General features: G+C 41.8%; 1 protein-coding gene across 2 annotated transcripts in view; it reads right to left on the bottom strand.

Moving 5' to 3' along the window:
* Positions 1 to 17,857, bottom strand: part of eepd1 (endonuclease/exonuclease/phosphatase family domain containing 1) — a 32,140-nt gene extending 14,283 nt beyond the window's left edge. The window contains exons 1-3 of one of the 2 annotated variants that reach the window (XM_046058661.1): positions 17,609 to 17,857; positions 16,562 to 17,481; positions 2,530 to 2,581 (exon numbers count right to left, since the gene is read on the bottom strand). In XM_046058661.1, the coding sequence (XP_045914617.1) occupies positions 2,530 to 2,581; positions 16,562 to 17,409 (900 nt within the window). In that variant the 5' untranslated portion in view covers positions 17,410 to 17,481; positions 17,609 to 17,857. The remainder of the gene's footprint in view (positions 1 to 2,529; positions 2,582 to 16,561; positions 17,482 to 17,608) is intronic. The other variant, XM_046058662.1, reaches the window with a different exon arrangement.
* Positions 17,858 to 26,031: the final 8,174 nt, after the last annotated feature.

The following is a 26,031-nucleotide window of genomic DNA, read 5'->3' as shown; positions in this document are numbered from 1 at the left end:
CTTGTAGCATAATAGCTGTTGCATTATCCACTTTTACTGAGCTCCTCTGTCGGAGTACAAACTGCTCCTCAAAGAGGTACGGTTTGCACTTGTGACACAGAAGCTGATGGCACAAATACGTCTTTCGAATACACTTTGTGAAATTATTGTCTCATTAACAACCAAGCTTACTAACTGACAGTATTATAACTACCTAGCTAGCTAGCTAGCTAGCTGGCTGGCTGGCTGGCTGGGATTGTTTGATGACCTTCCTGTTAACAAAATGGAGGAAGTAAATGGCACAATTCAGAGAAAATAGAAAGAAACTTGCACACGTAGCGACTGTAATCAGTTAGTGCTAGCATGTTCTCATTTTACATTCTCTTGATATTTAGTTGAAGACATTTCCTACCCTTTAAGGATCTATCTTATATTAGGTAAGAGTGAGATGTTCAGATTGATAGCTGTGCATTAAGTTCAGAGCTGGACAGCACAGACTAGCAACAGAGGTTAAACAACTAAATGTAAATGCTTCGTATTTGTATAGCGCCTTTCTAGTCTTTTCGACCACTCAAAGCGCTTTTACACTACATCTGCATTCACCATTCACACACATTCATACACGGAGCCTCAGTGCTCAAACAGAAAGTAACATTCACACACATTCATACAGCCTAGCCTACAAACACTTTTAAATCCAACAAATTATCCTGTATTATGTATTTGCAGCTGGGTGCCCACCCTGAGTCTACGCTCTGCTCCAGGTTTCTGCCTGTTAAAAGGGAGTTTTTCCTTGCTACTGTCGCCAAGTGCTTGCTCATGGCGGGAATTGTTGGGTCTCTCTCTAATATTACAAAGAGTTTGTTCTGACCTGCTCTAAATGAAAAGAGCCCTGTTATCACTTATGTATTGAATTGTCACTATATAAATAAAACTGAATTGAACTAAATTAAACATGTAGATACTGTTAAAAAACACAATTTTCAACATTGTTGGGGTATTATGTGCAAGATAAACAGTGTCTTGTTGTCACAGTGAGGTTGCCAGGTTTGGTACCAACTAGCCAAAACCTGTGCATGTCTATGTTTATCAAAACATAGAGGTGCTGCACTTAAGTGGTTGTTTTTCAAGAAACTGTTAACTTCCTCTCAAACCACAATATGTCATTTTTACTTTGCTGGTTGTGTACAGATTAAACAAATTACAAGCGACATGTTAATTAGTGAATGTTTGAGGTGTTGGTAGATGTACTTTTGAAGTTTGGACAGATGATGTTCAGCTGTTTCTCCCAGCATTTATGCTTAACTAGGTTAACTGCATCCTCCAGCTCCAGACTTACAGTAAAACACAGACAGATGATTGATATCAAAACCTCTTACAACGCTGTCAGAAAGAGAGAGAATAGGCATCTTTCCCAAAAAGCTGAGCTCTCATTTCCTTGATCTCACTGAACTCTGCTGTAAAGCTGTTTCCAACAGAGTGATTGCGTGCTCTTCTGTGTACCTCTCTACAATAATAGTGGCGAGTGAAATGTTATGCTGACCTATATCAACCAGAACTATCATAATAAATCCTGGTTCTTATAAAACAGATTTTTTTTCCCCTTTAAAGTTTAACATTAAATCTGGGATTAAGCATTTAAAAAGATTTAATCATGGAATTTTGAATGTGTAGAATGTAATTCCAAGACAGAGCTTGCACTAAATACGCAGTAAATATGTGCAAAAGTCTTTACTTTGTTTACTGTATTTATACATTTCCTATTTTCTTCCTATTAGGTCTGCGCAAGTAAGGGAGTGAGCAGTAGGGCTGCACAATTAATAGAAATATTATCAGAATCGCAATATGGCCAAGTGTTCGGTAACAAATGTCACATCATCATGGTTTTATAATGAAAATGAAAATTGTGATGCAAAAATGATCATTTACATTAATCATGAATCATATCACAAATCGTAATATCTGTCAAAATAATCTAAAGCCCTAGTGAGCAGTAGACTGCTATAGTCCTCTAATTCTGAATAACTTTGAAAGCTACAGCTTCCGTAATGATCGATGCTGCTATGTAATTTGTCTTTCAAGAAATGTGTCAGTCACAGCTCCCAGCTGCCAGCCAACATTATCCAGCATCTTTTCGCTAAATAATTTTTTCTTATTTAAAAAAAGAATGTGACTCAAAGATTAATCCAATGTATCCCGATTACCGACACTGCTGAACAGGACACCTTCCAGCCCATAGCAACCACTGTCATATTTATAGTAATGAAAGTGAGAACGCTAGCACAGTTCAAACCCAAATGTGGGCCTACAAATAGAAGACATTTACACTCGGGAGACAGAGACACACACACACACAGAGACAGAGTGGTATGAAAGCGGGAGAATTTGCGTAACAGCAACACATTTAATAAGTGGGAAACGCTGATTGAGAGCTTCGGAGTGCATTTCCCTGTGTGGTGAGTCATCTCATTTGCAATGCAGCAAATCAAGGCAGATTTCAACACAGTGTGACCCAGGCAGAGAGCTGTGGGGTGCCCAGCTCCCCTTTACCTTATCAAGAGCCTCCCGCTCCAGCAGGTCCTGCACTGCCAGTAACTTGATGCTGGAAACAGAAAAAGGAAGAGTTTTACATTTTACATATTCACATTTTGATTGTAAATATATATATATATATATATATATATATGTATGTGTACACACATACATACACACACACACACACACACACACACACACACACACACAAATTGTTTTATTGGTTGAATCCTGTCTGGCCTTAGTACAATTGTTTAAAGCCACTCTGTAATTTAGTTATGTAATTATAGCATCTGTCACAAGTTTTTGTTAGTAAAAATTATAAATCTTATCTTATATGATAAAAACATTTAAAACATGTATATTTTACATAAAAACGTAGCGTAAAAGCAAACCGAGTCTTGCTAATGTTAAAGTTGCTAATGTTAGTGAGTTGCTAACCATGAGCTACTGGTCACACCAGAGCAAGTGAGGCCGTACTATAGCTGAGTGTATTGAAATGAGCAGGGGTTTGTTTTGTTTCAGTCAATTCAACTTTTCATTTTGAAGAGGAAGGTTGAGTTATTTCCCTTTTCCTTAGGTGACATAGTCCCACAGTAAACCCCTTTTGCAAAGAAAATTTACATTTAAAAATTAGTTTAAATTTCCAGAAAGAGCCTCCTGGTTCTCTGAAGAAATGCTGCTGTGAACAGTTCTCAGAGGAACAGCATTCCACTGAAGAAACATTGTGTTGTAATCTGAGGCAACTGAGCCTTTAAGGAAACAATCATGACCGCTACGTTTAGTAACACCTTTAAATCAATCCTCACAGGTAACCCAAGAGCTTGCCATACCTTGCACATTTGGTCTCCTGACAGCAAACATGCTGGAAATTTGATGTGCGTTTAACATATAAAGTCATGGTTCATAATGCAAAACCAGGGCATTCTTCTATCATCATGCACTCAGAAATCCTATACTGTGTAGCTGAGAGAGAGTCAGCTAGTGTTGACACAAGATACAAGTGGCACAACCCAAACTGGATCCTCAACACAATAGGCAGCACATCTCCAAAAGGCAAATTCAATGTTTTAAAAAAATAACTGAACAAACTGTTACTGAGGGAGCTTGGACCGGTGTCCTAAACTCTATCTGCCAACACTTTATTGCACTGTGAAGGAGGGGCCTTTACAGCCAAATAAACTTTTATCTGTTTACTTTTTATTTACCAGCCCAAACAGTCAGCACAATAAACAGCAATATATTTCTGAGAGGCACCAGCGCATTTCCTCCTGCCTGCTTTGCAATTTGCGGCAGAGGTGAGGAAAGCATTCCTCAGTATTTCATTTGGATTAACGTCTTTTATGACTGGCTTCCCCATATGAAGAAAGTCTGAAGAGAACCAAATAAGTTCCCAAAATCCTGCTAGTTGACACCCGCAATCTTCCAGAGCTCAGTCTCAGCCGTTCATTATATCAGAGGCAGAGGAGAAAAACAACTGCTTCACTGAGTTACACAAGGCAACATTCTAATACGCACACTCACTCGGTCTGCAGTGCCATGTGCTAAACTGGTTCACTTTGGTACAACACAATGAAATCAAGTTGGTGGCAGTGCTTTGACCTTATTCACCTCTAACCTACTAATCTGAAATCAGCCACACAGAAAATGACATTGCATAACAGTCTTTGCCATTAGTGAAGTGCTGCTGCTGCTGCTGCATTACAGGAGCTCTGCTACCACTCCAGACTGACTCAGTCACTTAGCTGAGTGTTCCACTGAGGCTCGGTGACCATCACCGGCAGCATGTGTAATGTAAGAAGTCAGTACTAGCGAAGGAAAACATAGAGGAGTTACAATACAAATCCTCTCCATGGCTGTAGACGTCATGCAGCAAAGGTTGTGAAAAGCTGTGAATGGGGCCCCCTTTCTGCCCTCATGGACTGACCTCCATGTTGATTCTGCTATGCAGTTGTGTATCCTGATGCGTCATCACGGATTAACCCGCCATGATTTGTCACCGTAGAAGACAGCCAGTGTCTGCTGCCCTTTGGATTTCGGTACCTAGACCCGGTCTGGTTGTTTGGTTCGCATCAGAGTATTTCACGCCAACCTAAATGAACTGAGTACACAAATGAACGGGGTAAACACACCAGGTTTGTCTGAACGGCACCAAACAAGTTGAGGTTCGGTGTGAGCAGAGAGTCTTTGAAATCACATCTAGTCCCCCATTCACTGTGGCTGGAATCAGAATCTATTAAAACAGCTGCTGATGCATATTCAGCAGGCCCCAGCTAAGTACAGTAGGTGAAGGACGCAGAGGCTCATAATGTCTAGAACGTAGAGGCTCATTATACATCTCTTTAAGCGGATCAGGCTGCACCCTAAATATCCTGTGAATGCTTATGCTGATGTGTTTATGTGATATTTAGTGGATATAATGCCCTAGTCATGTGAAAAGGGAATATCCAGTTGAACAACAAAAAGCTGGGCTCTCATTTCCTTGATCTCAAGTAGTCATAAATTCCAGTTTGTTTGAATTTGTTATATGTGGTTCTTTGTAACTACTTTTGACTTCGTATTCAGCAGCAAATCACACATTAAAATCATACAACAAGACTAAAGCCTGGAGGGTGCCCTGCATTACAAGAGTGTTAGAACAAACATACTGACAAATTTGCAGGTTTTACAGCCTTTGAGGGTGGTGACGCAGGTAATACAGTCATCAGGATTCGTCCTTTGGGGAGCACGAATGAGCTCAGTAAACTCAGAATTCTGGTAAGAAGTTCATATCTTGTAGGCATTGTGGACATTCGGGCCAAAGGATGGCTCTAGAAGAAAGCTTAGTAGTTGCCCAAAGAGTTCATCCTTTGGGAACCAGAGTAGATTTAACGGCAACATGCAATTTAGATTTTTATATTAAAAAGCTACGGCTACCCACCAAAAATGAACTCCACTGCAGTATTTCAAATTTGTGCTGCAACTACGCAAACCCTGCAGTGAGAAAAATTCTGATCTAAATTGTTTTCTCTCCCGTGTTCATGACTTGTTGTATTTCAAGGAGACCTTTTAATAATTAAAAGGTATCCGGTGAACTTTGAGTCCTCTAGTTTTTCTGAGTGAGGCCCTGTTTTGATTTTATCGTGCACATGTGCCTGTGAGCACATGGGTGATGCCAAACATCTTTCATTCTGCTGGTTTTATGCTCTTCTATTGATTAACAGTAGGTGGGTGGTAACACAGAAAAAAATGTAATAATATGCCAACAAATGCAAGGAAGATTAAAGTCAGATCAGTTGGCCTTTAACAGTGGACTGGGTGATTAATCAAGTTTTATTTTCAACACATCCAGAAACAGCAGCAAAAAGCCAAAGCCATATCAAGCTCACATCAAATGGTAGAGCAACTCTTCACATAACAAAACCATTAAAAGCCACCAGTATCAACATTCTGTATTTCACTTCCCCTGCAAATCCATCTGTTTCTGCTGCTCGACCACCTAACGTAACAGCCTCACGTTACATACCAGCAAGAGTCTGTGAGAGCACAAACTTTGTTGCCTTCGTGATCAATCCACAGATTGTTTTTTCAGAACAAACAGGACTGCAGTCACAGAGGAGACGATACCCCTTTCCCCTCCAGTCGGCGTGATCACTCTGCACAACGGAAGAAACTCTCACAGAAACCTCCTTCACTCCCACTGGCTAAGATAATGATCCCAGCACGCCCGGAGATGGAGCCGACCGGAGGTTCAGCCATGCTATCAGGACATGAGGGACAATGCAGAGTCAGTGATGTAGCTGCTGCTTTGACTTTAAGGCCTTCATAGGGCAGCAGAATTTGCTGTGTCTATAGCATATAACCCTGACGCAAACAACACATTAGAAATTAAAATAAGCACAGAAGCGCAAAAACACAAGCACAGGTTGCAGACACACTCCGTGACATCGAGCCTAATCCTTCAGTGTCACTGTGATAACCGAGCCTGTCATCAGCGCAGGGAATTTCTGGGACCCATATCTACTGCTGCTGTGCAGACACAAACAGAACATGATGGAGCGAAACAGAGTGTCTGCTTCAGCATTTGTCAGATTACTGCAAATCTGAGGGCAGACACAAGGTTGCATAATCAGAAGCGACGAGCGGCAGCACTGGAGATGACCTTGAATAAAAATAACGCCTCTGAGGATTTTCTAGCCCTGAATGAGGAAAGGGCTCCAGGCTGCGGCCCCCCACAGCAGACAGATTTATGGATGTGATGATGGAGTGCTGCCAATGATGATAAATGCTATTAATTTTTTTTATATCCAAAACAGAACCAGATACAGCTACGAACACGGGGCCAAATTTGTTGCACTTGTACCGTAATGTACTGTATGTGTGGTTACATCTTGACTTGCACACATCTAGTCAATTTGTGCAAACATTAGATATTGTTTGTTTAGCAAATTTACATTCTAAAAATGTTATAAAAGCATGTCTTTGACAATGTATTTGACATTAATGCATGCAACTTGATTTATTTGCTGCAAATGTCAGATCTCAGATGTTTCTATATTTCTCAGATTCGCCCATTTATATATTTGAAAAAACAAAGTGACTGCAAGTAAAATCACATTTACCTTCATTTTAGCTTTTGTAACATTACAGATTAGAGTAAATGCTCCTGTTTGCGGGTTTGTTTGAAAGTCAACTTACAGCCTCACTTTTTAATGCTAGTACAATTGATTCTGTCAGTTTTTCATGTGCGTGTTTTTATTTTAAAGTCGCATTATGTCAATCATTACTGAATCAAATAACACTGTGAATATCACATATCACAAATATCATCTAACTTGGCAGCTCTACATCAATTTTTTTTGCCTGTTTTAGGTCATTGTTTTGGTTTTATGCATTGCCTTTATATGAAGATGGATGACATGACAGCTCCCCAAAAGTGAAGCTGAAAACATCTCTATGGCCCCCTGGTGCCAGCTGCAATATTTAGGTCATAAACCCCGCCCCTCGCCATTTTAGAGGATGAGACGTTGGGCAAACAAAAAATTCTAAGTACATGTCAAATACATTTTTCCAAAGACACTTTGGTCAAGTGTTAATTTTTGATACATTTGGTTTTTATTATTTATTTAAAAAAAAAAAAAAAGGGAGTTTCACTTCTTGATTGACAGCTTGACTGTGATTAACTCAAGATGGTTGTATGGGTGGCACCTCATTACCACTTCACCCCCGATCACTACTGCACAGACTCCAAATGAAATTACCAGCACAAGATGACAGCGCCGTTCTCCAGGATATTCTGGCTGGATTTTTGTTCAGTGGGAGGAAGTGGAGACAAGTCATCTATCTTTATATACAGTCTTTGGTTTAATGGCACATTTACTCTCTCAGCACTCTCATCAACTTGGTGTCCAGGAGCAAGCAGCTGTTTTCAGTGATAAACCCACTGTACACAACCCACTCAGCACCTAACAGACCAACAATGTTAGACACTAGCTGGTGACCACAGAGGAGAATGTTGCAGCTGAAGAGTCAGAATTGTTTTACACATATGAAAATGAACAAATAAAACAAATATGAAACCATAATGGTAAATAAAGCGCCACTCAAAGCATTTAAGGTGCCAACTGCAATACTCCAATTACCTCATTCGTACAAATCACACACCAATCGCTCAGCCATTTGGGGTTTAGTGTCTTGCACAAGGACACTTTGACATGCAGACTGGGAGAGCTGGGGATCAAACCACCGACCTTCTGATAAGCGGATGACCCCTCTACCACCTGAGCCACAGCTGCACATGTAATAATCTTGAGCTAGGAGACACAGACCATCTCACAGTAAAGTTCCGCCCCATAAATAATATCATTAAAACAATCATTACTGCATTTGCTTTTTTATTTAGCCACAGTTTGTCTAAAATATGAGCGTTTGGAACAAACTAAACCAGGCCAGTAGAGAGGCGGATAAAAGTGGTGTGGTTTAAAAGTTTAACTGTGAATGTTTTGATACTTTCTTTTCACCATGAAACTCATCCTTGGAATCCATTCCAAGCAAAAGGAGGAAGCTCCAAATATTTTTAGAGCCACTTTTTCTGCATACACAGGATGAATGAGGAATGTTCCTGGAAGTTTTACTATTCAGAATAAGTATGAAGTTCAGCAATCTTTGCATTTTACACCGACCCATAATTCTCCTCGCTCTCTCCAGTGCTTCTAAGGCAATCCATCTTTTGTTTTAATCTCGCTAATTAAAGTGGAGGTGCATTTAGCTTGCTAGTGACCACAGCGAGTCAGTCTGCTGCAGGACACAAACAAGCCAAAATCAGCTGCGTTTAGCAAAAGAAACAGGGTTGGGAGCGCTGTGTTGGCCCGACTGACTCCTGGCTGGCAGGGCCTGCTGGGCAATGCCCCTAACTCACTGTCCAACCACAATAAAATGCTGCGCCAATGGAAATTTCCACATGAGCACCCAACACCCCGAGTCAGCTCAGCACAGACCGCCTCTGCAGCACCCCGCTCCTCATGTCCTCAGCGTGAATCACGTCGTCTCAGTGAGATCGGAATACTACGCACCAACCTCACTGAAAATGTGAATGCCCAGTGTGTGTGTGTGTGTGTGTGTGTGTGTGTGTGTGTGTGTGTGTGTGTTTGGGATAGTTCTATCAGTCTGTGAAAGGATAAAAATAGTGTGTGATGCTTCTGCCAAACACTGTGCCTGCCTAGCTCATAATCCGGGCCAACAGAGCACAGATGTTGGGTACGTTATCTCAACAGCTGCCCTGGGCTTGTGTATATAGCCTGTCAGAAACATGCAGATTTGCAATCTCACACATAAGCATGTTCACAGCCTGTCACTTACAAAGTCTGGGAGTTGCATAAAATGTATTTTATGGTATCAAAGAATTGAAGGCGCTTTGCATAGAATTGTTTGCAATAGAGTCAAATGAACTGCTTTCCTTGGTGTAATTAGTGTAAACAATGAGATCGTGGTAAATGAATTACGGCACAACAAGCATTCTTAGAGCTAGATTTTCTGAAAGTTAAAGATATAGTACCACATTGTGGAAAATATACTTATTTGCTTTCTTTCCAAGAGTGAGAGGAGAACTCTTACGGCCGGGCTTTAAGTAGCAAGCTTCATATAAAGTTTCCCCCTGCTTCCAGTCTTTGCACTAAGCTAGGCTAACCACGTCCTGATTCCAGCTCCGTACTGAACAGCCAGACATGAGATTAGTGTCCATCTTCTCTTCTCACTCTTGGAAATAAAAGCATATAAGCATGTTTGCCAAAATGTTGAACTATTCCTTTAAGACTACAGTTTCCATAGGCTTTCTGAGCCTTAAGGAGTGAGACAGAGGCCTTTGCTTCAGCGGGCATTTGCCAATATATTTACCTCTGCACAATATGCAAAATGCAGAAGCCAATCGAGCAGGAACTAATGCACTTGTATGTTTCTCCACGGATGTTTTCCATACAGTACAGCTGCCGAATAACATAATAACTGTGCAAAAACCAAAAAATGTCACCATGACACAGGATTAATTTCAGGTGAAGTAATAAAACTGATAACAGTTCAGCACAAAGAAAAAAGTAACTAATACAATCTTTATTCATCATACATTATCAAAAGCATGATCAATTATTTTCATTTTGAAAAGTGCATTTGTGATAATATAAAACTTTGCTGTACAAATAAACTAGAAAAAGACAACAACATGTTGTCCAGATTGTGGTCTGCAGCCCCACCTAGGCTCCATCCTTTATGGCTTTATGATGTGTACACAAGCCAAATGCTTTTCATTTCTGAAAGACAGCAAAAGATAGCAGAAGATACTGCTGCACGATTCATGACATATAGCTCGGGTCCCTGAGTCCAACTCCATCACATTTAGTCACCCCTTTATGCAGCCAAATACAATATGAATGTGATTTTCAACTGATCATTTAAGAAAAGTTCTTTGGGGATTTATTGGAAATGCGTGTTTTTTCTCTCAAGCCTCGGAGTAGCCATGTCACTGTGCACTGCTAACAAAAAGCAATCTGTCCTTGGCTTCTAAGTTACATTTACCAGCTAAAATGTGTTACATTGTCTCTGCATGCCCCTTGCACGCTGACACACCTACACAGAGCCATGAGAGAAAAGAAACATTTCTGATAAATCCCCAAAGAACATTTTAAATTCACATTGATATTGTTAAAGTATTTGACTAAAGCTCAAAATGGTCGTGCCTTGGATTTATTCACTTAAGTAATATGCTTTATTTATAGTTTATAGTCACAGAGAACAACAGTCTGCACAGTTAGTTCAAGCCATTTTCTCCCATGGTTGTTAAAGTAAACAGGAAATATAAAACAGCCGAATGTTAGATGACGCATGGTGTAATGTTACCATGACAGCGGCAGTGCAGAAATTTTACATGGGGAGGAAAATCTATTTTAAGTGACTACTACTAACAGGAACACCTTCCTTATGTTGATCATCCTCGTATATCGTGCGTGTGTGAAGACAAATAGGAAGCAGAATTTGTGGCGCTGTCTTGTTGCCGCTGCCGTCTTGACAAAGCGCCTTGGAATGACTTTGCTTCAAATGTTTGTGCCACTTCAAGTGTGATAAGCTGTTTCCATTTCCTAGAGCTTACAGAGCACCATGTTGTTGGGTCTCGGTCTTAAACACTGCCAAACTTTAGATGGTCGTAGGCGGGTTTTATATCAGCTGCAATTTGTTTTCTGGGGAGTCCCGGTGTGACACCAAAATGTGTGACCTATCGGATTCTGTGACCCCAGTGGGAAGTTAAGCGCCAGAGGCTTTGTTGACGATGTGAAGCGGCTGCAGTTTGGTCGGGTTTAGGTACTAAAAGTACTTGGTTATGGTTAGGAAAACATCGTTGTTTGGGTTTTGGTCACAGAATCTGATATGTCACAGATTTTGGTGTTACACCGGCTAGCAAGGTGTTATGCAAATGACGTATTGCCGTAATCGATGGCGTCGCTGAATCGCCCCATTTTTTGAAATACAACGGAAACACAAAGTAGTACTGACAGCCATAATTTCAGCTTGTGGTAAAATGGTGCAACTTCTTTTAATGGGCATTTAGCATGTGAAAGTACAAATTATTTTTGTGTGCACAGTGGGAAGCAATTTTTTTTTTTAAATGCAAATTTTGAAAGTATTCACTATTAGTGACTTGATAGGCACATGGTCTTGTTCTATATCACCATTAGCAGTAAAAAGAAATACATGTTTTCCACCAGGGCAGCAAAATGTGAAGTTTAGCTGCTGATCTGAGCTTCCCTGCTGTTACCGTTTCATTACCAATAATATTCATCAGCTGTTTGTCTCAGGAAGGTTACGGCACATTTCTGTCCACGTAACAAAGCCATAACAGAGCGCGGGAGAAGAACTACAGGAAGTTACAATCCAACAATATATTTTTTTCCCCCTCAGGGTAGTAAAAGTTTAGCTGGCGGAAGCTGCCATTTCATTACCAATTAGTGATCAGCTGATTGGCTCACGAACATAACCAGCACAGTCAAAACAGAGCACTGGAGAGAGACTATCTACATGAAATGAATCCAACTACATGTTTTTTCTACCAGGGCAGTAAAAGTTTAGCTGGATGACGGCTTTCATGCTCTAAGCTAACGTTACGGTTTATTGCAGTTTGATTGCTAAAGACCGACTAACTTAATTACCTGTCCAGCAGAAAACAGACAACTTCAGCGCCGCTTTGAAAACATTTGACCTGCACCAGATCCTTCCATCTGGGAAAATCCACGACGATTATATCCCTGATTTCTGTCATCTGTCTGTATCTGTCCCGACTCTGTCTGGCTGTCAGCTCATGCTAAACAACGCGTGTGCTCCTTTATTTGTCCAAATGTCACTTCTCTTCTTACTTCTAATAAACTACATGACTACTCAGAGACGGTATATTATTATTGTTATTATTTTCTCTTCTTCTTCTTCATGCGCATTCAATGTAGTGACGGGCGTCTGTACTGCCGGAATTATATATTATACAAGAACGCCATGATGACGAAATGTGCTCTGTAGCGCTGTTTGTTCGTTGTCGGCAACTGTAGAAACATGGCGACACAATATGGCGACCTACGTGGAAGGGAGGACCCACAGTTATGTAGATATAAATGTTTCATTCTAAGGTAATAAAAACATAATGATTCGTTATGTAAGATCTTTACACATCACTGAAATCATAGTTATGGATCTTATATTGCATTTCTGTCAATAGAGCATCAGAAACATTACACACTGGACCTTTAAGCAAGTAACTATATTTTCCCAAAATGTGGAACTTTTCTGTTCACTTATTCAAAGTCATAGTCATGGCAGTGAACTGCACACTGCAGGCTCATGTTTACAGATGACAAAAGGGTTCTTTGGACAGATCACTTCGTCACTGCTGTCCTGTAACTCAATTTTATGTTTTGATTCTTCACTTCCTGTGTGCCCTCAAAGTGTCAGGTAGGCGGGATGGTAAATTGGCTGGAACATAAGCCGTCACACTGCGGGGATGCTCTCACCAGAGAGGGTGGATGTTGTTTATTGCATAAAATTCTTGCTTCATGCAGCTTGGGAGTTGCACAGTAGTGCAAGACACATATTTTTCAAAGCTGAGGCAGCCAAATTCTTCTCTGTGACACAAGAAAAAACCCTGACTAAACCCTCCAGATACGGAAAAGTCCTCCTATAAACTGCCAGCTCTGAATCAAGTGAGTCTCTGTCAGCTCACATCTACACCTTAATCCATATGAACTGTTTAAGAGCGAGTAGCGGCTCTTTCACTTCCCTTCAGCCCAGTGTGTGAGGCTGACTAATGGCTGGCTGATTACGAACATCAGCAGGCCCGGGAGGCTGCGGTGGCTGAGCGCAGTTTGCTTTGTAACCTTTGGTAAGCGGGAGTTCATTGAACTCTAGTAGCTCTCTGCTTGCGCCTGGAGGAAAGCCAGGAAGTGTGTAAACTCAGCCTGGATCTTGTGATTGCTCGCACAGCGGAGCCCGAGCGCTGTGCAAACACGCCGTATCTCCCCCTACAGCCTCCTCCTCCTCCATAACAATGATCCCTACAATAATCACCATTAGGGTTGTTCCTCGTGGCTTGGGAACACAGGAAATGGGAGACATGAGTGAAGGAAGCGGTGGGGATTTGTAAGACGGTGGGTGGGTTTGGTGGGAGAGCTCTAATCAAAACACACAACTGACTCTCCTTGTTCAAATGGATCTATGATGAGGCTCCAGGCTAACCTAAGGTTACCTAAGGTTTGCACTGGGCGTGGTGGAGCTTTATGGATGGCTAAATAACACAGACATCATGCCACCTAATGCAAACACTGGCAAGTGTCTTCTGTTAAAGTTACAGTGCCGCAAAGACTACAACCAACAGCTACCTGGACGACAACATGCATCTACGTCCACATAACATAGTGGAGAAATAAACACCACCAATCAGATTCACACTGCTGTGAACTGAACAGTACTTTTATCTGCTCAAAACACAACTTGAGAATACGTCTAATTAAAAAATTGCACCTGGCACTGTCTTGTTAGATCTTGCTTTTCTTTGCCAATGTTCAGCCAATAGTCTTTTGCTTGTGGAAGAAGAAAAAAAAAAAAGAAAAAAGGAGAGGACAAAAGTAATGAGAAAGCGTACTAACTGGGTGAAATCACTAATTCACAGGCTGGGCAGCCATCCAGACATCTTTCTCTCATCGCTTGCAACATGTTGAATCAGCCAAGCAGCCTTTGATAAGTGCCAACTAGGGCTGAACTAAGAGCAGCTCAGGGCTCTGTCCGCAGTGACCAGGAGGGCCCCAAAGTAAGTATGGAGAAAAAAAGGGGACATTTATACGTATTTCCTTGCACACGTGCCTTACTGAAGAGATAAACAGTAACTCAGAAGAATAACAAAAAGGGCACTTCTACAGAAAAGCTCCATTGTAGCCTGCTGCTGAGAACAGGACAGATGTCATTATCAGACAACAGTCCTGTTACTTGTAGCTACATAGCTAAGTGGGTGCTAAAAAGACCTGGGCCAACTCTGACACTCTGTTCAACACGACCACTTATAAGACTTTGCTATGAATCGCAGATCTCGGCACCAGTTATTTCAAGAAGATCAGATTAGTTTCAATTTTATTGCAGTTTTCTACAGTCTGTGACAGTTCAGGTTGCCAGGATCATATGAAACACAGGTATAGAAATTTAAATCCCAACAAGGCCTACTTGGTGTCACAGAGAACAGAATGTTTAGGAGCAAGGATGGATCATATGATGGCTGCATTGCGGAGGATACTAATTTTACTGGCAGTGACAGTTTCAGATGTAAGAACACGTATTGCAGGAATGCCCCCCCCCACCGTTCCAAGCAGGTCAGGGCTCACCACCCAAGCAGGGTACTGCGCAGCTCCAGGCACTTCATCTGGCAAACCCAGCCAGTATAACCTGGTGCCAACAGACACTGGGAAAGTCTGGTCACACCCTGCTCATGAAGTGTGTATTATGAACACAGAATAACTGAAGAGCATTGTGACCATTTGAGCGGTCATGTGAGCAGAACAAAGTAAATATCTTGTTTGCCGTTCCATGCTGAGCCATGTCACGTCATAGAGCTTTTAGACAAGGGGAGCGGCGCAGCTTGTGGTCAAGCGAATACATGCAGAATCCCACTGAATTAATCTCGTTACTCATTGACTATGGAACCTGACGCTGAAACACTACACTCAGTTTATCTAGGCAGATTAACCTGGATCACAGAGGCCTGTTTTCCTGCCATCTGCACCACAAATGTTGCACTCGGGGCAAAAGAACACGGCCATTTTAACCAGTAAACTACAGATCACCGTGCTCTCTCTGCTCGTCATTCATTTCCCTTATAAGTGAGATCTGCTGTGCATCAAAGAACCTGAGATGTTGCATTAAAATCAAAGTCAAATAAACGTGGGGAAACAGTAGCGTCATGTTTAATTAATTTAACTGTATAGATATAAAATATATGTTTTTAGTTTTTGTGGTTTTCTTTTATATTTGCACTTTCCAATAATGTTTTAACTGTTTTTTCCTCTTTGAAAGGTTTTCTTAAAGATTTTATTTCTTCCAGTACCATCAACGTTCAAGGATTTTTTAAATTATATTTAAAAAATACTCAATAAAAAGTTCTTTTCAAAGCTGTGAAGTCATTGTTGAATGAACCTGTGACTGGGTTCCAGGGTAAAATAGTGTTTTTTGTGCCCCTGCTGATCCCTCTCCCACCCTCATTGCGTAGTGTATGTACCCTGTCATGTCCACGTTCTCATCGAATACTGTGCGCACCAAGACCCACAAACTAACCAGTGCTAGTATACTCTGGGATAAAACCATCCGGTCACAGGTTTTCTAAATGTCTGTTAGTTTGGGGCGTTTTCATTAAACACAACTTTATGTAGGAACAGGCACCATGTGAGCACGATGTAAACTACAAAGAGTTTAAAACTAGATTCTGACGGGACTCAAGATGAAGTATTAATCCAGGACCTTCAGGTTATGTTGTCCTTTAGTGGTGCAGATTCCACAACACAATTTTAATTAATCAAATTACCAAAAACAACTGGACATGCAGTGAACCTTTTTGGGTCCCTGGGAATCTGAGTTTCCTCTCAAATTTTGGTAAACAGGTTACTTCGACTGTAGTGAGACGAGGCAATGCTCGGTTTATGGGGATTGTTCTCTCTAAAGTATCTAACCCATCGCAGAGTCACAGCACCTTGCTGACTTCCACCTTTTAAATGGTTTGCACTAGCTGATGTGAACAACAGTAGTTGTTTGTCACCACACTGACAGTCCACACACAACCAGGAATTGCTCTCCTGTGTTCATTTGAAACATCCCACATGCAGTAGAAGACTGATCTGGCCCAGATATGGCTTCTAGACTGCACTGCTATCACACAATCAGCACCGACATCTGAGTCAGGAATGGACCAGGAATTAGCACCATATTAAAGATGGCAAGCTCAACATGGGCTCACACTGAGGAATGATGAGGCCTACAGGTAAGGCTTGGAAGTGTTACTCACTCATTCTCCAGCAGGGTCATGCACACCACCTCTTTGACCCCCGGGTTGTTGGCCTTATCGCAGGAGCAGCCCTGCAGGCTCCAGGTGGCCAGACGCACCACGGGCTTCCCGTCCCGCAGGCCGGGCGGGGGCTCCACGTTTGGCCGCACAGAGATGATCTGGGTCGGTCCTCCGGGCGGGAGGTCCAGATCGTCGCTCATGAGACTGAATGAAGTCGGGCTGGGGTGCGACTTGGTGGTGCAGGTCAGCCCTCCGTTGGTGTTGGTGGACGGCGCCCTGGAGCGCTCCACGAACACTTGGAAGCGGATTTTGTCCAGAAGGGAGCTGTTGATGTGGTTGACCCTCACCAAGTCCTCGATGCTTTTGAACGGCCCGTGTTCGGCCCGGTACGCCACGATGTTCTTGGCTATTTTCTCCGTGATGCCCCGGATGCTCATGAGCTGTGCCAGGGTGGCAGTGTTAATGTTCATGCCGGTGCAGGACTGGTGATCTAGATCTTTGCGCAAGGAGGACGGGGAGTGCTGGGAAGAACTGGTCCTGCTGGAGACACATATCTCCAGTTTGATCACCTCCAGTTTGGTGGCCCCGATCCCGCTGACCAGAGCAAGGTCCTCCACTTTTTTAAACCCCCCAATGCAGTCCCGGTACTCCACGATATTCTGCGCAACAGTGCGGTTGACTCCCGGTAGGGTCATGAGTTCCTCCTCGGTGGCCGTGTTGATGTTCAGGCGCTCCTGGTTCACCAGGATGTGGCCAAAGTTACACGCTGCGCTGAACTTGCGCTTGCCGCAGCTGAAGTCCGTGGGGTCCTTGGGAATGGAGCGGTGGCAACCCAAACTTCCACCCATGGCTCCAGCGGATCACCGGGGTCCGGATCAGCGGAGCGTGCGGGAGCAGACAGCGGGCCACGGCAGAGTGAGCTGAAACAAAACCACCACGGAGACAGTCAGGAAGGTGACAGTCACGCAGATTTACAGCACAGGACACACAGACACCGCCTTGCTCAGATTAGACTGGCTCGCTCAGTGTGATCTTGGACATACGCACCACACAGCAGTTGTCCTCAGTCCCGGCTACATGCTGCATGGATCTCACACACCTGCGTTACGGCTCAGAGTCTCAGTGCTGTCCGCACAGCTGAAGCCCGCCGGTGTGTCCTCTGTGGGAGATGAGCTCTGGATATACAGCCTCCTCCGCAGGCTAAACTTTGCCCTCCAACGGTGTGACTGGTCACAGGTCGGCCTCCACACACACACTCCTCTGTCAGGCAGACGCCAGCGCTCACATCAATACTAACCATTGCTCCCGACGTGCGTCAAGACACACAAGTTCAGATAGGCAAATGCACCGGAACACTTACTCTTGGACTTCAAAATAAAAGTAGCATAAGTAAGAAGGCGAAGCACGCGAGCCAGTTTAAATAAATGCGTGTGCACTCTTATGCCAAATATATTATAGGTTTGTTGCATTACATTCAATGTTTAGTCTTCTCATAAACTTTGTGAGCCCAAGAAGGACACAGGACGTCCATAGAATTGATTTAACTCGCCGCCCATGCATATTGACTTAATGCCAATAGAGAATGAATGTAATCAATATATTTATAGATTTATTTCCACAGTAATTCTTTCCCCACATTTATTTCTACACAGTAAATAAGTAAAAATATAATTATACATCTATTTTTACAAATGTTGCGTCTTTCTACAATAAATAAAAAATAATTTATTTATGTTTTTCATTTTCATTTTATCATGCGCATTTTTACTTTTTTCCCCCTGTCCATTTTGGGTCTCCATAATAAGCAACCAATCTAGTTTTGACCAAAGAAGAAAAAAATGCAACTTTATTGCAACAACTTTGTTTTCATGCACATATTATATCTCTATACAATGTATATTTGGATTTCCTCATTTTGGAGCCTGTAACTGTTTGGTCCCCACATCTGAAAAAAAAGAAGAAAAAGTTTGAGTCAGTCCAGCTCTTATCTTGAAACCAAACGCTCTCCTCTTCTGTTATGTGTTGCTTAATGCTTCCTCCATCATCATCATCAGCAGCAGGAGGAGGCGTGGCTCCAGGCATGACAACCAAATGTTTCCTCTGGCTGGGGAAGTGGAGCTGATTGCACACATGTAAAACAAAACAAAAATAATGCTATATACAAATTTAGATTTGGTTTTCATTTTGTTTTATGATTGATCATTCACTCTTGATGCCTGGTGTTCTGATGTTCAAAATCCAAGACATGTCTACAGTAAACCAGAACAACAAGGTTTTAAAAAAATATTCATCATCAGTATTAAAATAATTGGTTAGTAAATTCTATTCTACATTAACTTTTTAGTCTTAAAGGATGTAGGACAAGTTGTAACACAGGTTCTCCTGTAACCCACCCATTATTCTGCAAATTAAAATCATAGTTAGGGGTTAGGCAAAAGGGAATTCCCATAAATATGTGGTGCATGGTAGCTATATCTAAGAATTTCTTGGTTTCAAGGTCTTGGAACTTTCAAGGATGTTGTTTTATAGAAATAGAGATGTTTTCAATGCAGGGCTAGTATGCAGCAAGTGGGTAAAGCATTCAGTGTTTGACTGTGGACTCCATCAGTGGAAGGATGTAATTATCACTCTGGCTCCTTCCGCTGTGACCCTGCCTGATTGAATTAGCATTGCATTATAATTTCAGATAAGACACATGCTTTGGTTTCCTTCTTGATCAACAAAGCCTGTGATTATCCATTGATCTTGTGCTTTCTCCCTTGTGCAATGGCATTGAAAAGCTCGTCATTCATAGACAAGAGGTTTCTTTCTTTTCTGGTGACCAATCTAGTAGCTTTAAATGTATTCTTTGCAAATGGAAATAAGAAACACAGTCACAAAGGGACAGTTATATACGCACCCACTCTGGGACTAATGAATATTTTCACTGTTGTTGATTTCAGTGCTGAGAGTGCATTATTTCATGCTAATGTATTAATAGTTATTATAAATATGCCACACCAGCAATTTTCAAAGAGGGATTCCGGGACCACCGGGAGTTCTTGAGTGGGTTCCAATGGTTAATTAGAGGGTTTTAGGGGTCCTTCTGAGTATTCTAGGGCCCACAAGAAGATTGAAGGAGGTCAATGGGTTCTGTGGTCCCTGTGACATCACAAGGGTAACAGACTTGGTGGTTCTATGGCCTCTCAAGGGGGTTCCCATGATGTGAGAGGATGTCTTTAACGGGATCCTAAAGTGTTTTAAAGGGGGTTCTAGGGATTATTGTAGGGTTCTCATAGGTCCTTATGAGGGTTCAATGAGTTCTTGAAAAGATTCCAAGAAGATTGTTACTTAGGGATTGCTGAAGGAATCCTTGAGGTGCTTCCTGGGATTCTTAGGTGGGTAAGTTCTTGGTAGACTCAGGTGGGTTCTTGAGAGGGTTCCAGTGCCCAAATCAAAATGAGGACTAGTTCAATTTGACAACAGTTTAATAATTACATAGCTTTTCGACAGTGAGAGGATGTAGGGTTATTATTTTATTATTTTATCATAGGTTTTGTGGTTAGCACTGTTTCTTCTCTAGACAGTAAATATGAAAAATGATATACAAATGCAAATTCTGTCATATGGCACTCTGTTTACTTTATTAAATGGGTGGAATAGTCAATTAGTAACCAGTAACATGGATCTCTGGCACTGACAGAGAGTGTGGTGCAGACAGTCAGCTATATATCAGCATCATCTAGTGGTGTAAGAATAAGCCACTGTGCACATCACAGCTCTATTTACAGCCAGGACGCCCCATGGCATGAATGCTAGACATGGCCACCTCTGCTTGACCTCAGCTCATGGATAAAGCAGAAGATCTCAAGCACAGGTATGATCCAATAAAACAATCCAAAATAACTCCAAACGGAAGGCATCAACATCTCTAAAAAGGACAAATGCAAAAGAGGAATGATTCTGGTGTCTGATCCACCTCCAAATCAGATATGAGGATTTAGATTTCACCACGATAGGAATCTGAAAAACATGGTATGTGATGGTATCTTCGCATGGCCTTTGTCTAATATTACTAAGCCTGTGGTTCTTGGCAGTCTGAGTTCTTAACAATTGCCTGGTAATTTAGGACTCATGTTAGCCTATGGACCAAGGCCAGAGAAGATCCGACGTTGTGCAATGACTGGTCAGTTCATTTATATTCCCCATTAAAGGTGCCATATGTAAGAATGTGAAGGATGTATTAATCACTTTGCCAATGTAAGAACAGGCTGTAAAGTAACTTTTAAAATGAGTCCTTCCTGACTTTCTTAGCCGTCTATAACTGACTGTGGACTGATTTCTATGTAAATTACTTTTTTTCTGGAGAAATCCAAAGGATGTGAAGATTATGCACACTCCCGAGGGTAGACACCAAAATACACAGTCCAACGCAAAGTCAAAGCAAACATTACTGCAAAGCATATGAAATATATTGTGATACTGTGGTTTTAGCTGGCTAATGTTAGCTAATATTAGCTTGGTTGCTAATGCCAACAAATTGCTTGCTAGCTAATATAGCAAAGTACTGTTTTCAGTGGATAACGTTAGCTTATTCATCCAGACTCCCGGGGCTGGCTTGCTGTTTGCAGGTTACTTTAGAAGCCACCTCCGGATCCATGCAGCTGGCTGGCTAAACCTTTGCTTGCTTGCTTGTTAACACTATCTGTGTGCGTAATCTCTTTCATTCTCCAAGCTAGATTAGTTTAGCTCTTGTCCGGCCCAATTAACAATTGCTTTCTACTAGCCTAGAGCGATGCATAGCAGAGAGGGCCAGCTAGCTAACTGTTGCACAGACATTCCAGTGTAGCCTAAGCTAAGCTGGAATTGGCCGGCTGAGCATGGCGTCGGTTGCTTCGTCATGTTGGCTGATGGCAACCGGTGTCAGGGTTTTCTGAAAGTTGCACATAGGACCTTTAGATAAATGCTCCTACTGGTGTGCCCTTGTTTTGTCCTCTGTGTTGTTGTTTTGTCAGTGAACAAGAACTTGAGATGATGGAAATAAATAAATAATGAATCGATTTGAACCGCTGAAAACTTCCCTGTAGAATAAATGGATGCTTGTGGTTTATGATCATAAAAGCAAATGAGCGTGTATCTTCGTTCATATCATGGCCCACATGCATCACATTTTCTGTTGGTTTTCCTGGTCCCCAGAGCCCTGATGATTTTAATGACCCTCTACTTTCCCTCTTTTGCTACAATTGTACACATGACATTTTAGAATCCAAAGAGCAGTTTGCCATGAAATTTATTTATTATCCCCAGAGGATCCATCCTTTCCATTTTGGTGAATTTATGAGCTTTCTATTGCCAAACTGTGGACAGTGTATACAAAATATAAAAAGCTCATGGCTTGTTCCCAGCAAAATTTACTGTGGATATTAATGGTCCCCCATTGGAATAGCCACTTGGCCTCCAATCGTCAAACGTTTCTAGTTATATACAAAACAAATGAAAATCAAATGGGGTGGATTGTTTTTCTACTGGCTCAAAGAACAGCATACTGTATCTGTATCCTCTTCAGTCAATCAACACAGTCCACAATTTTATCAGAAACTACAGTATTGTGGCGGCATTTAGGGCATGCGAATGTGGCTTTACATTGTTAGCCACACTAGTGGAATAGCATTGTTTTACCGTTTTGGTCCATACTGAAATATTTCAAATATTGGATGTATTGCCATGAAAGTTAGTATTAACATTCAAGGTCCCCAGAGGATGAATCCTAAAGATGCTGGTGATCCCCTGGTTTTTCCTCTAGCACCACCAGCCAGTCAAGGTTTTAACTCCTCCTTCTCCTCTATATATGAATACAAAGTTTGGTACAGACATTCATGACTCATCACGATGAATACTAATACTTTAGTGATACCCTGATTTTTCCTCCAACACCAGTTTGAAGTTGACATCTAAGGTTTTCGATGAAATGTCTCGACACATGTGGGATGGACAGCTCTCAGACGCTCCCCTCTGGATGAATTGTAATAACTTGGTGATCCCCTGACTCATCTTAATTTGTCCAATACTAGTTTATGCTAATGATTTGTTAATTAAGAAACTAGTGAGGAATAAATCAGGAACGACTTGATTTTTGATATTGATGAGTCACTAGAAAACAGACTAAGAGATCCTATATTAATGAATCATTAGGTAATAATTAATTCATGAAGATCTGTTTATACCGCTATGAACTACTCTACAAAATTTGATTGGGAGTTACTCATTAACCAATAGTTCACTAGCAGTTAGTTCCCCATTCCAAAAACCACAAATGTCAACCTGTGTCATGGTTTTATTTGCCGTTTGTTTTGAAAGTATCCTTCATGTGTCTTGTGTTACTTTACTTTCGGCCTTTGTCTTTTACTGCCTGTTTGTCTGCCCTAATTAGTTTCACTTGTTTCTAGTTATCCACCCCTCACTTGTGTATTTAGTCCGTGCGCTTCCCTTGTCTGTTATGAGTTCGTCTTTGTCTTCTTGTCCAGCGGAGTAGCCTTTTCTGAGTGTTATTGGACCTCTTGAATTTTATTGTCTTCTTCGTTTTGGATTTGCCTTTTTGACTGTCTGACTTTGCCTGCCTCACCATTGTCGCAAGCCAGTGTTTTCTTTTGATTTATTATTTAAACATTTGCATGGTACCTGTTCTGTCTCTGTGTCTGCATCCAAATCCCTTGTGTTCCTGTGTCCTCGCTTGAACTAAACGTGACAAACTGGTGTTCTGAAAATTCAGGGTCTCACCAAAGTCATTAGGATTCATCCTCTGGAAACCATGAATATCTGTTCCACACGTTGATGCTGAGCTAACATGGCGAACATGACGATAACCTGCTAAACATCACCATATTACCATGCATGTAACATTTGCATTAAGCTTAAAGCACAGGCACGGCCTTACAGAGCTGCTATAACCACAGTCTTGTCAATCCTTTAAGTGGAATCCATTTACCATTTTTATTTAAAGGTAACTTTCTCTTATTTTAAGTCTAGCCTGGTAGTTATTGTCACTATTAGATGTTGTAAGATGCAAGTAGCCTAGCAGCAGGACTAATTTTAATTTGTTTTAAAAAAGAAATTGAATATCTACATACTAATGGCTTTTACACTCTCAATAAAACTGAAAGAATTTGCAGTTGCAGATGTGGAGATGGCCAAAATCTTTTTTTCTCATACAAGTAGAATAGGTTTAAATATCAGAAGAATTGTATTGTAAAAGAAAGTATTGGCACTGGAATTCAAAAACCTATTTACAGAGCTGAATATGCTCCTGTTTCCCTTGCTGTTGCTTTATAACCTGAATAACATACTTTGTCTAGAGTGTATAGAAATGTCAGCATCAGTGACACATTTCCTACAGTTGTATCACTTTGCCCAGGGCTGGAGCTAACCCAGAAACTCTCAGGCAACCAGGTCAATGTCAGAACAGCAATGAACCAAGCATGAATTAACTCTGATCCAACTGATAGGGGGGAGAATTTGGCAGCGATGGTGGAGGTAAGGAACAATGAACAAACAGGGAGGTATGGTGAGTTATTCACTCCATAGTCCACAGAGTAATGCAGTCAGGGGTTGGCCCCTATCTTTGGGGGCCTCCGGCAGAATTAGATTTGTGACCAGATCCTGTCCTGTCATGTGGGTTGACACACATGGGGTTTTACTGAACACCTCCGTAACTGGCCAAGGGTGTCTTCACCTGGGTGACGGACAGCCAATCAGCAAGAGGAGAGGCCGAAGCAGACCAGCTATCAGTCTGGGAAGGCTGTGGCGTGATGCTGCAGTACAGCAGTGTGTGTGTGTTTTTACACTACAGAGTTCAGAGGGTCCAGCTTTTGTTTGAATAAGCCAGAGGGAAGGAATTTAAGGTTACATCAATAAATGGAGCAAATACTGATAGTGTTAAAATTTAAAATCGGTTGACTAGATCTTATATAGATAGAAAACAGTTGATACATTGGATAATGTACTGTGGAAGTGGTCAGTAAAATTGGCTGAATGTGGGTACAACTGGACACCCATCAGTGGACAGGAAGTAAACCTGCAACTGCACCCCACAATGGTCAAAATGTTCCATCCCTGCAAGGAGAATCCTGGGGGGAGAAACTTAATACCTTTAATCTCATGGTAAGAATAGCAAGATTCTGACTTGCTTAGTGACCACTGAACCCTCCTCAAGAATCCCTGGAAAACCTCAACGTTCACATATATTTCTGTCAAGAGTCCCTGTAACGCTATTAAGTGCCCTCTTTATGAGCCCTGAAAACCTCCTAAAGTATTCCTACCACTCCTTCAACTTCCCCATTACCTCCTCAAGAATCACTGGAACCCCTCAAAGTCCCTTAAGATGCCCCAGAACTCCCACAAGAACTAAAGGAGCTTCAAGAATTAACCTGTTACCCTCACAAGGAACCACGTCAAGAACCTCTGCATCCCTTAATCCCCCAGAACATTCTTAAATTGCCCTCAAAGGGACATCCTCAATATCTCTAGAATCCTCTAGTAGGACTCCTGGACTATCCCCAATAATCCCTAGAACCTCCTGAATAACTGCTGGCTGCTTAGGAGCCCACGATGGTCTCCAAATTCGACAACTAACCCCTCCACCTGAATTCTGAAAGAATGAAAACCATTGAATAATGAAATAAAATGGCTTCCTTCACAATGACACCTTCAGTGACACTCTGAGGTGCACTGCACATCAAGACAAAACACAGCTGCTTCATGGTTAAAGTCCAGAGACACTGATAAGGCTGATCAAATGCATGGAAAGTCCCTGAACCTGTCACAAGAAGAAGTTCAGTGCAGTCTCGTGCTGCCACCTGCTGGAAGTAAATTTCATTAAAAGGTCTAAACGCAAAGTTCAGAACCAGAGAAATGTCAAAACTTATCAGCTGAAAAAAGACGGCAAAAAAAGTTCATAATTAAAATTGGCTCACTGTCTTTTTGGGGGAACTGTATTTAGCCACTTCTGCAGTGTGAACACAGTACACGCTTTAAATGTGTATGTAGTTTGGAACTGGGACACAGCTATTGTCTGCACCCTTAGTTCCAATAAAGGGAAATCCTAATACAACTGTATAGTGTACAATACTATTTTAGAACATGTTGTACTTTAAAATTTGTGGCAACAGTTTTGGGAAGGCCCTTTCCTGTTTCAATCCAAATGGTCTGCCCAGTTTGATGTGCCTGCACCCCTGACCACAAGCCCATGTAACACCGTGAGCCAGGACTTGTCCTCCAACATCAGTGTTAGACCTCGCTAATGCTCCAGTGGCTGAATGACAGCAAATTCCTGCAGCCAGGTTCCAACATCTGGACCGCCTGAAACCAGTAGAGTGCGGGCTGTTACAGCAGTACATTAATGTCCGTGGGTTTAGAATAACATGTGCAACACTAACATATGGGTGTAAGGTTCGCGTATCAACATACTGCTAAAATTAGGTGAGCAAGACCATCTG

The sequence above is a fragment of the Micropterus dolomieu genome, linkage group LG09, assembly GCF_021292245.1.
Source record: "Micropterus dolomieu isolate WLL.071019.BEF.003 ecotype Adirondacks linkage group LG09, ASM2129224v1, whole genome shotgun sequence".
Lineage (NCBI taxonomy): Eukaryota > Metazoa > Chordata > Actinopteri > Centrarchiformes > Centrarchidae > Micropterus > Micropterus dolomieu.
This window is presented reverse-complemented; position numbering and strand designations above follow the sequence as displayed.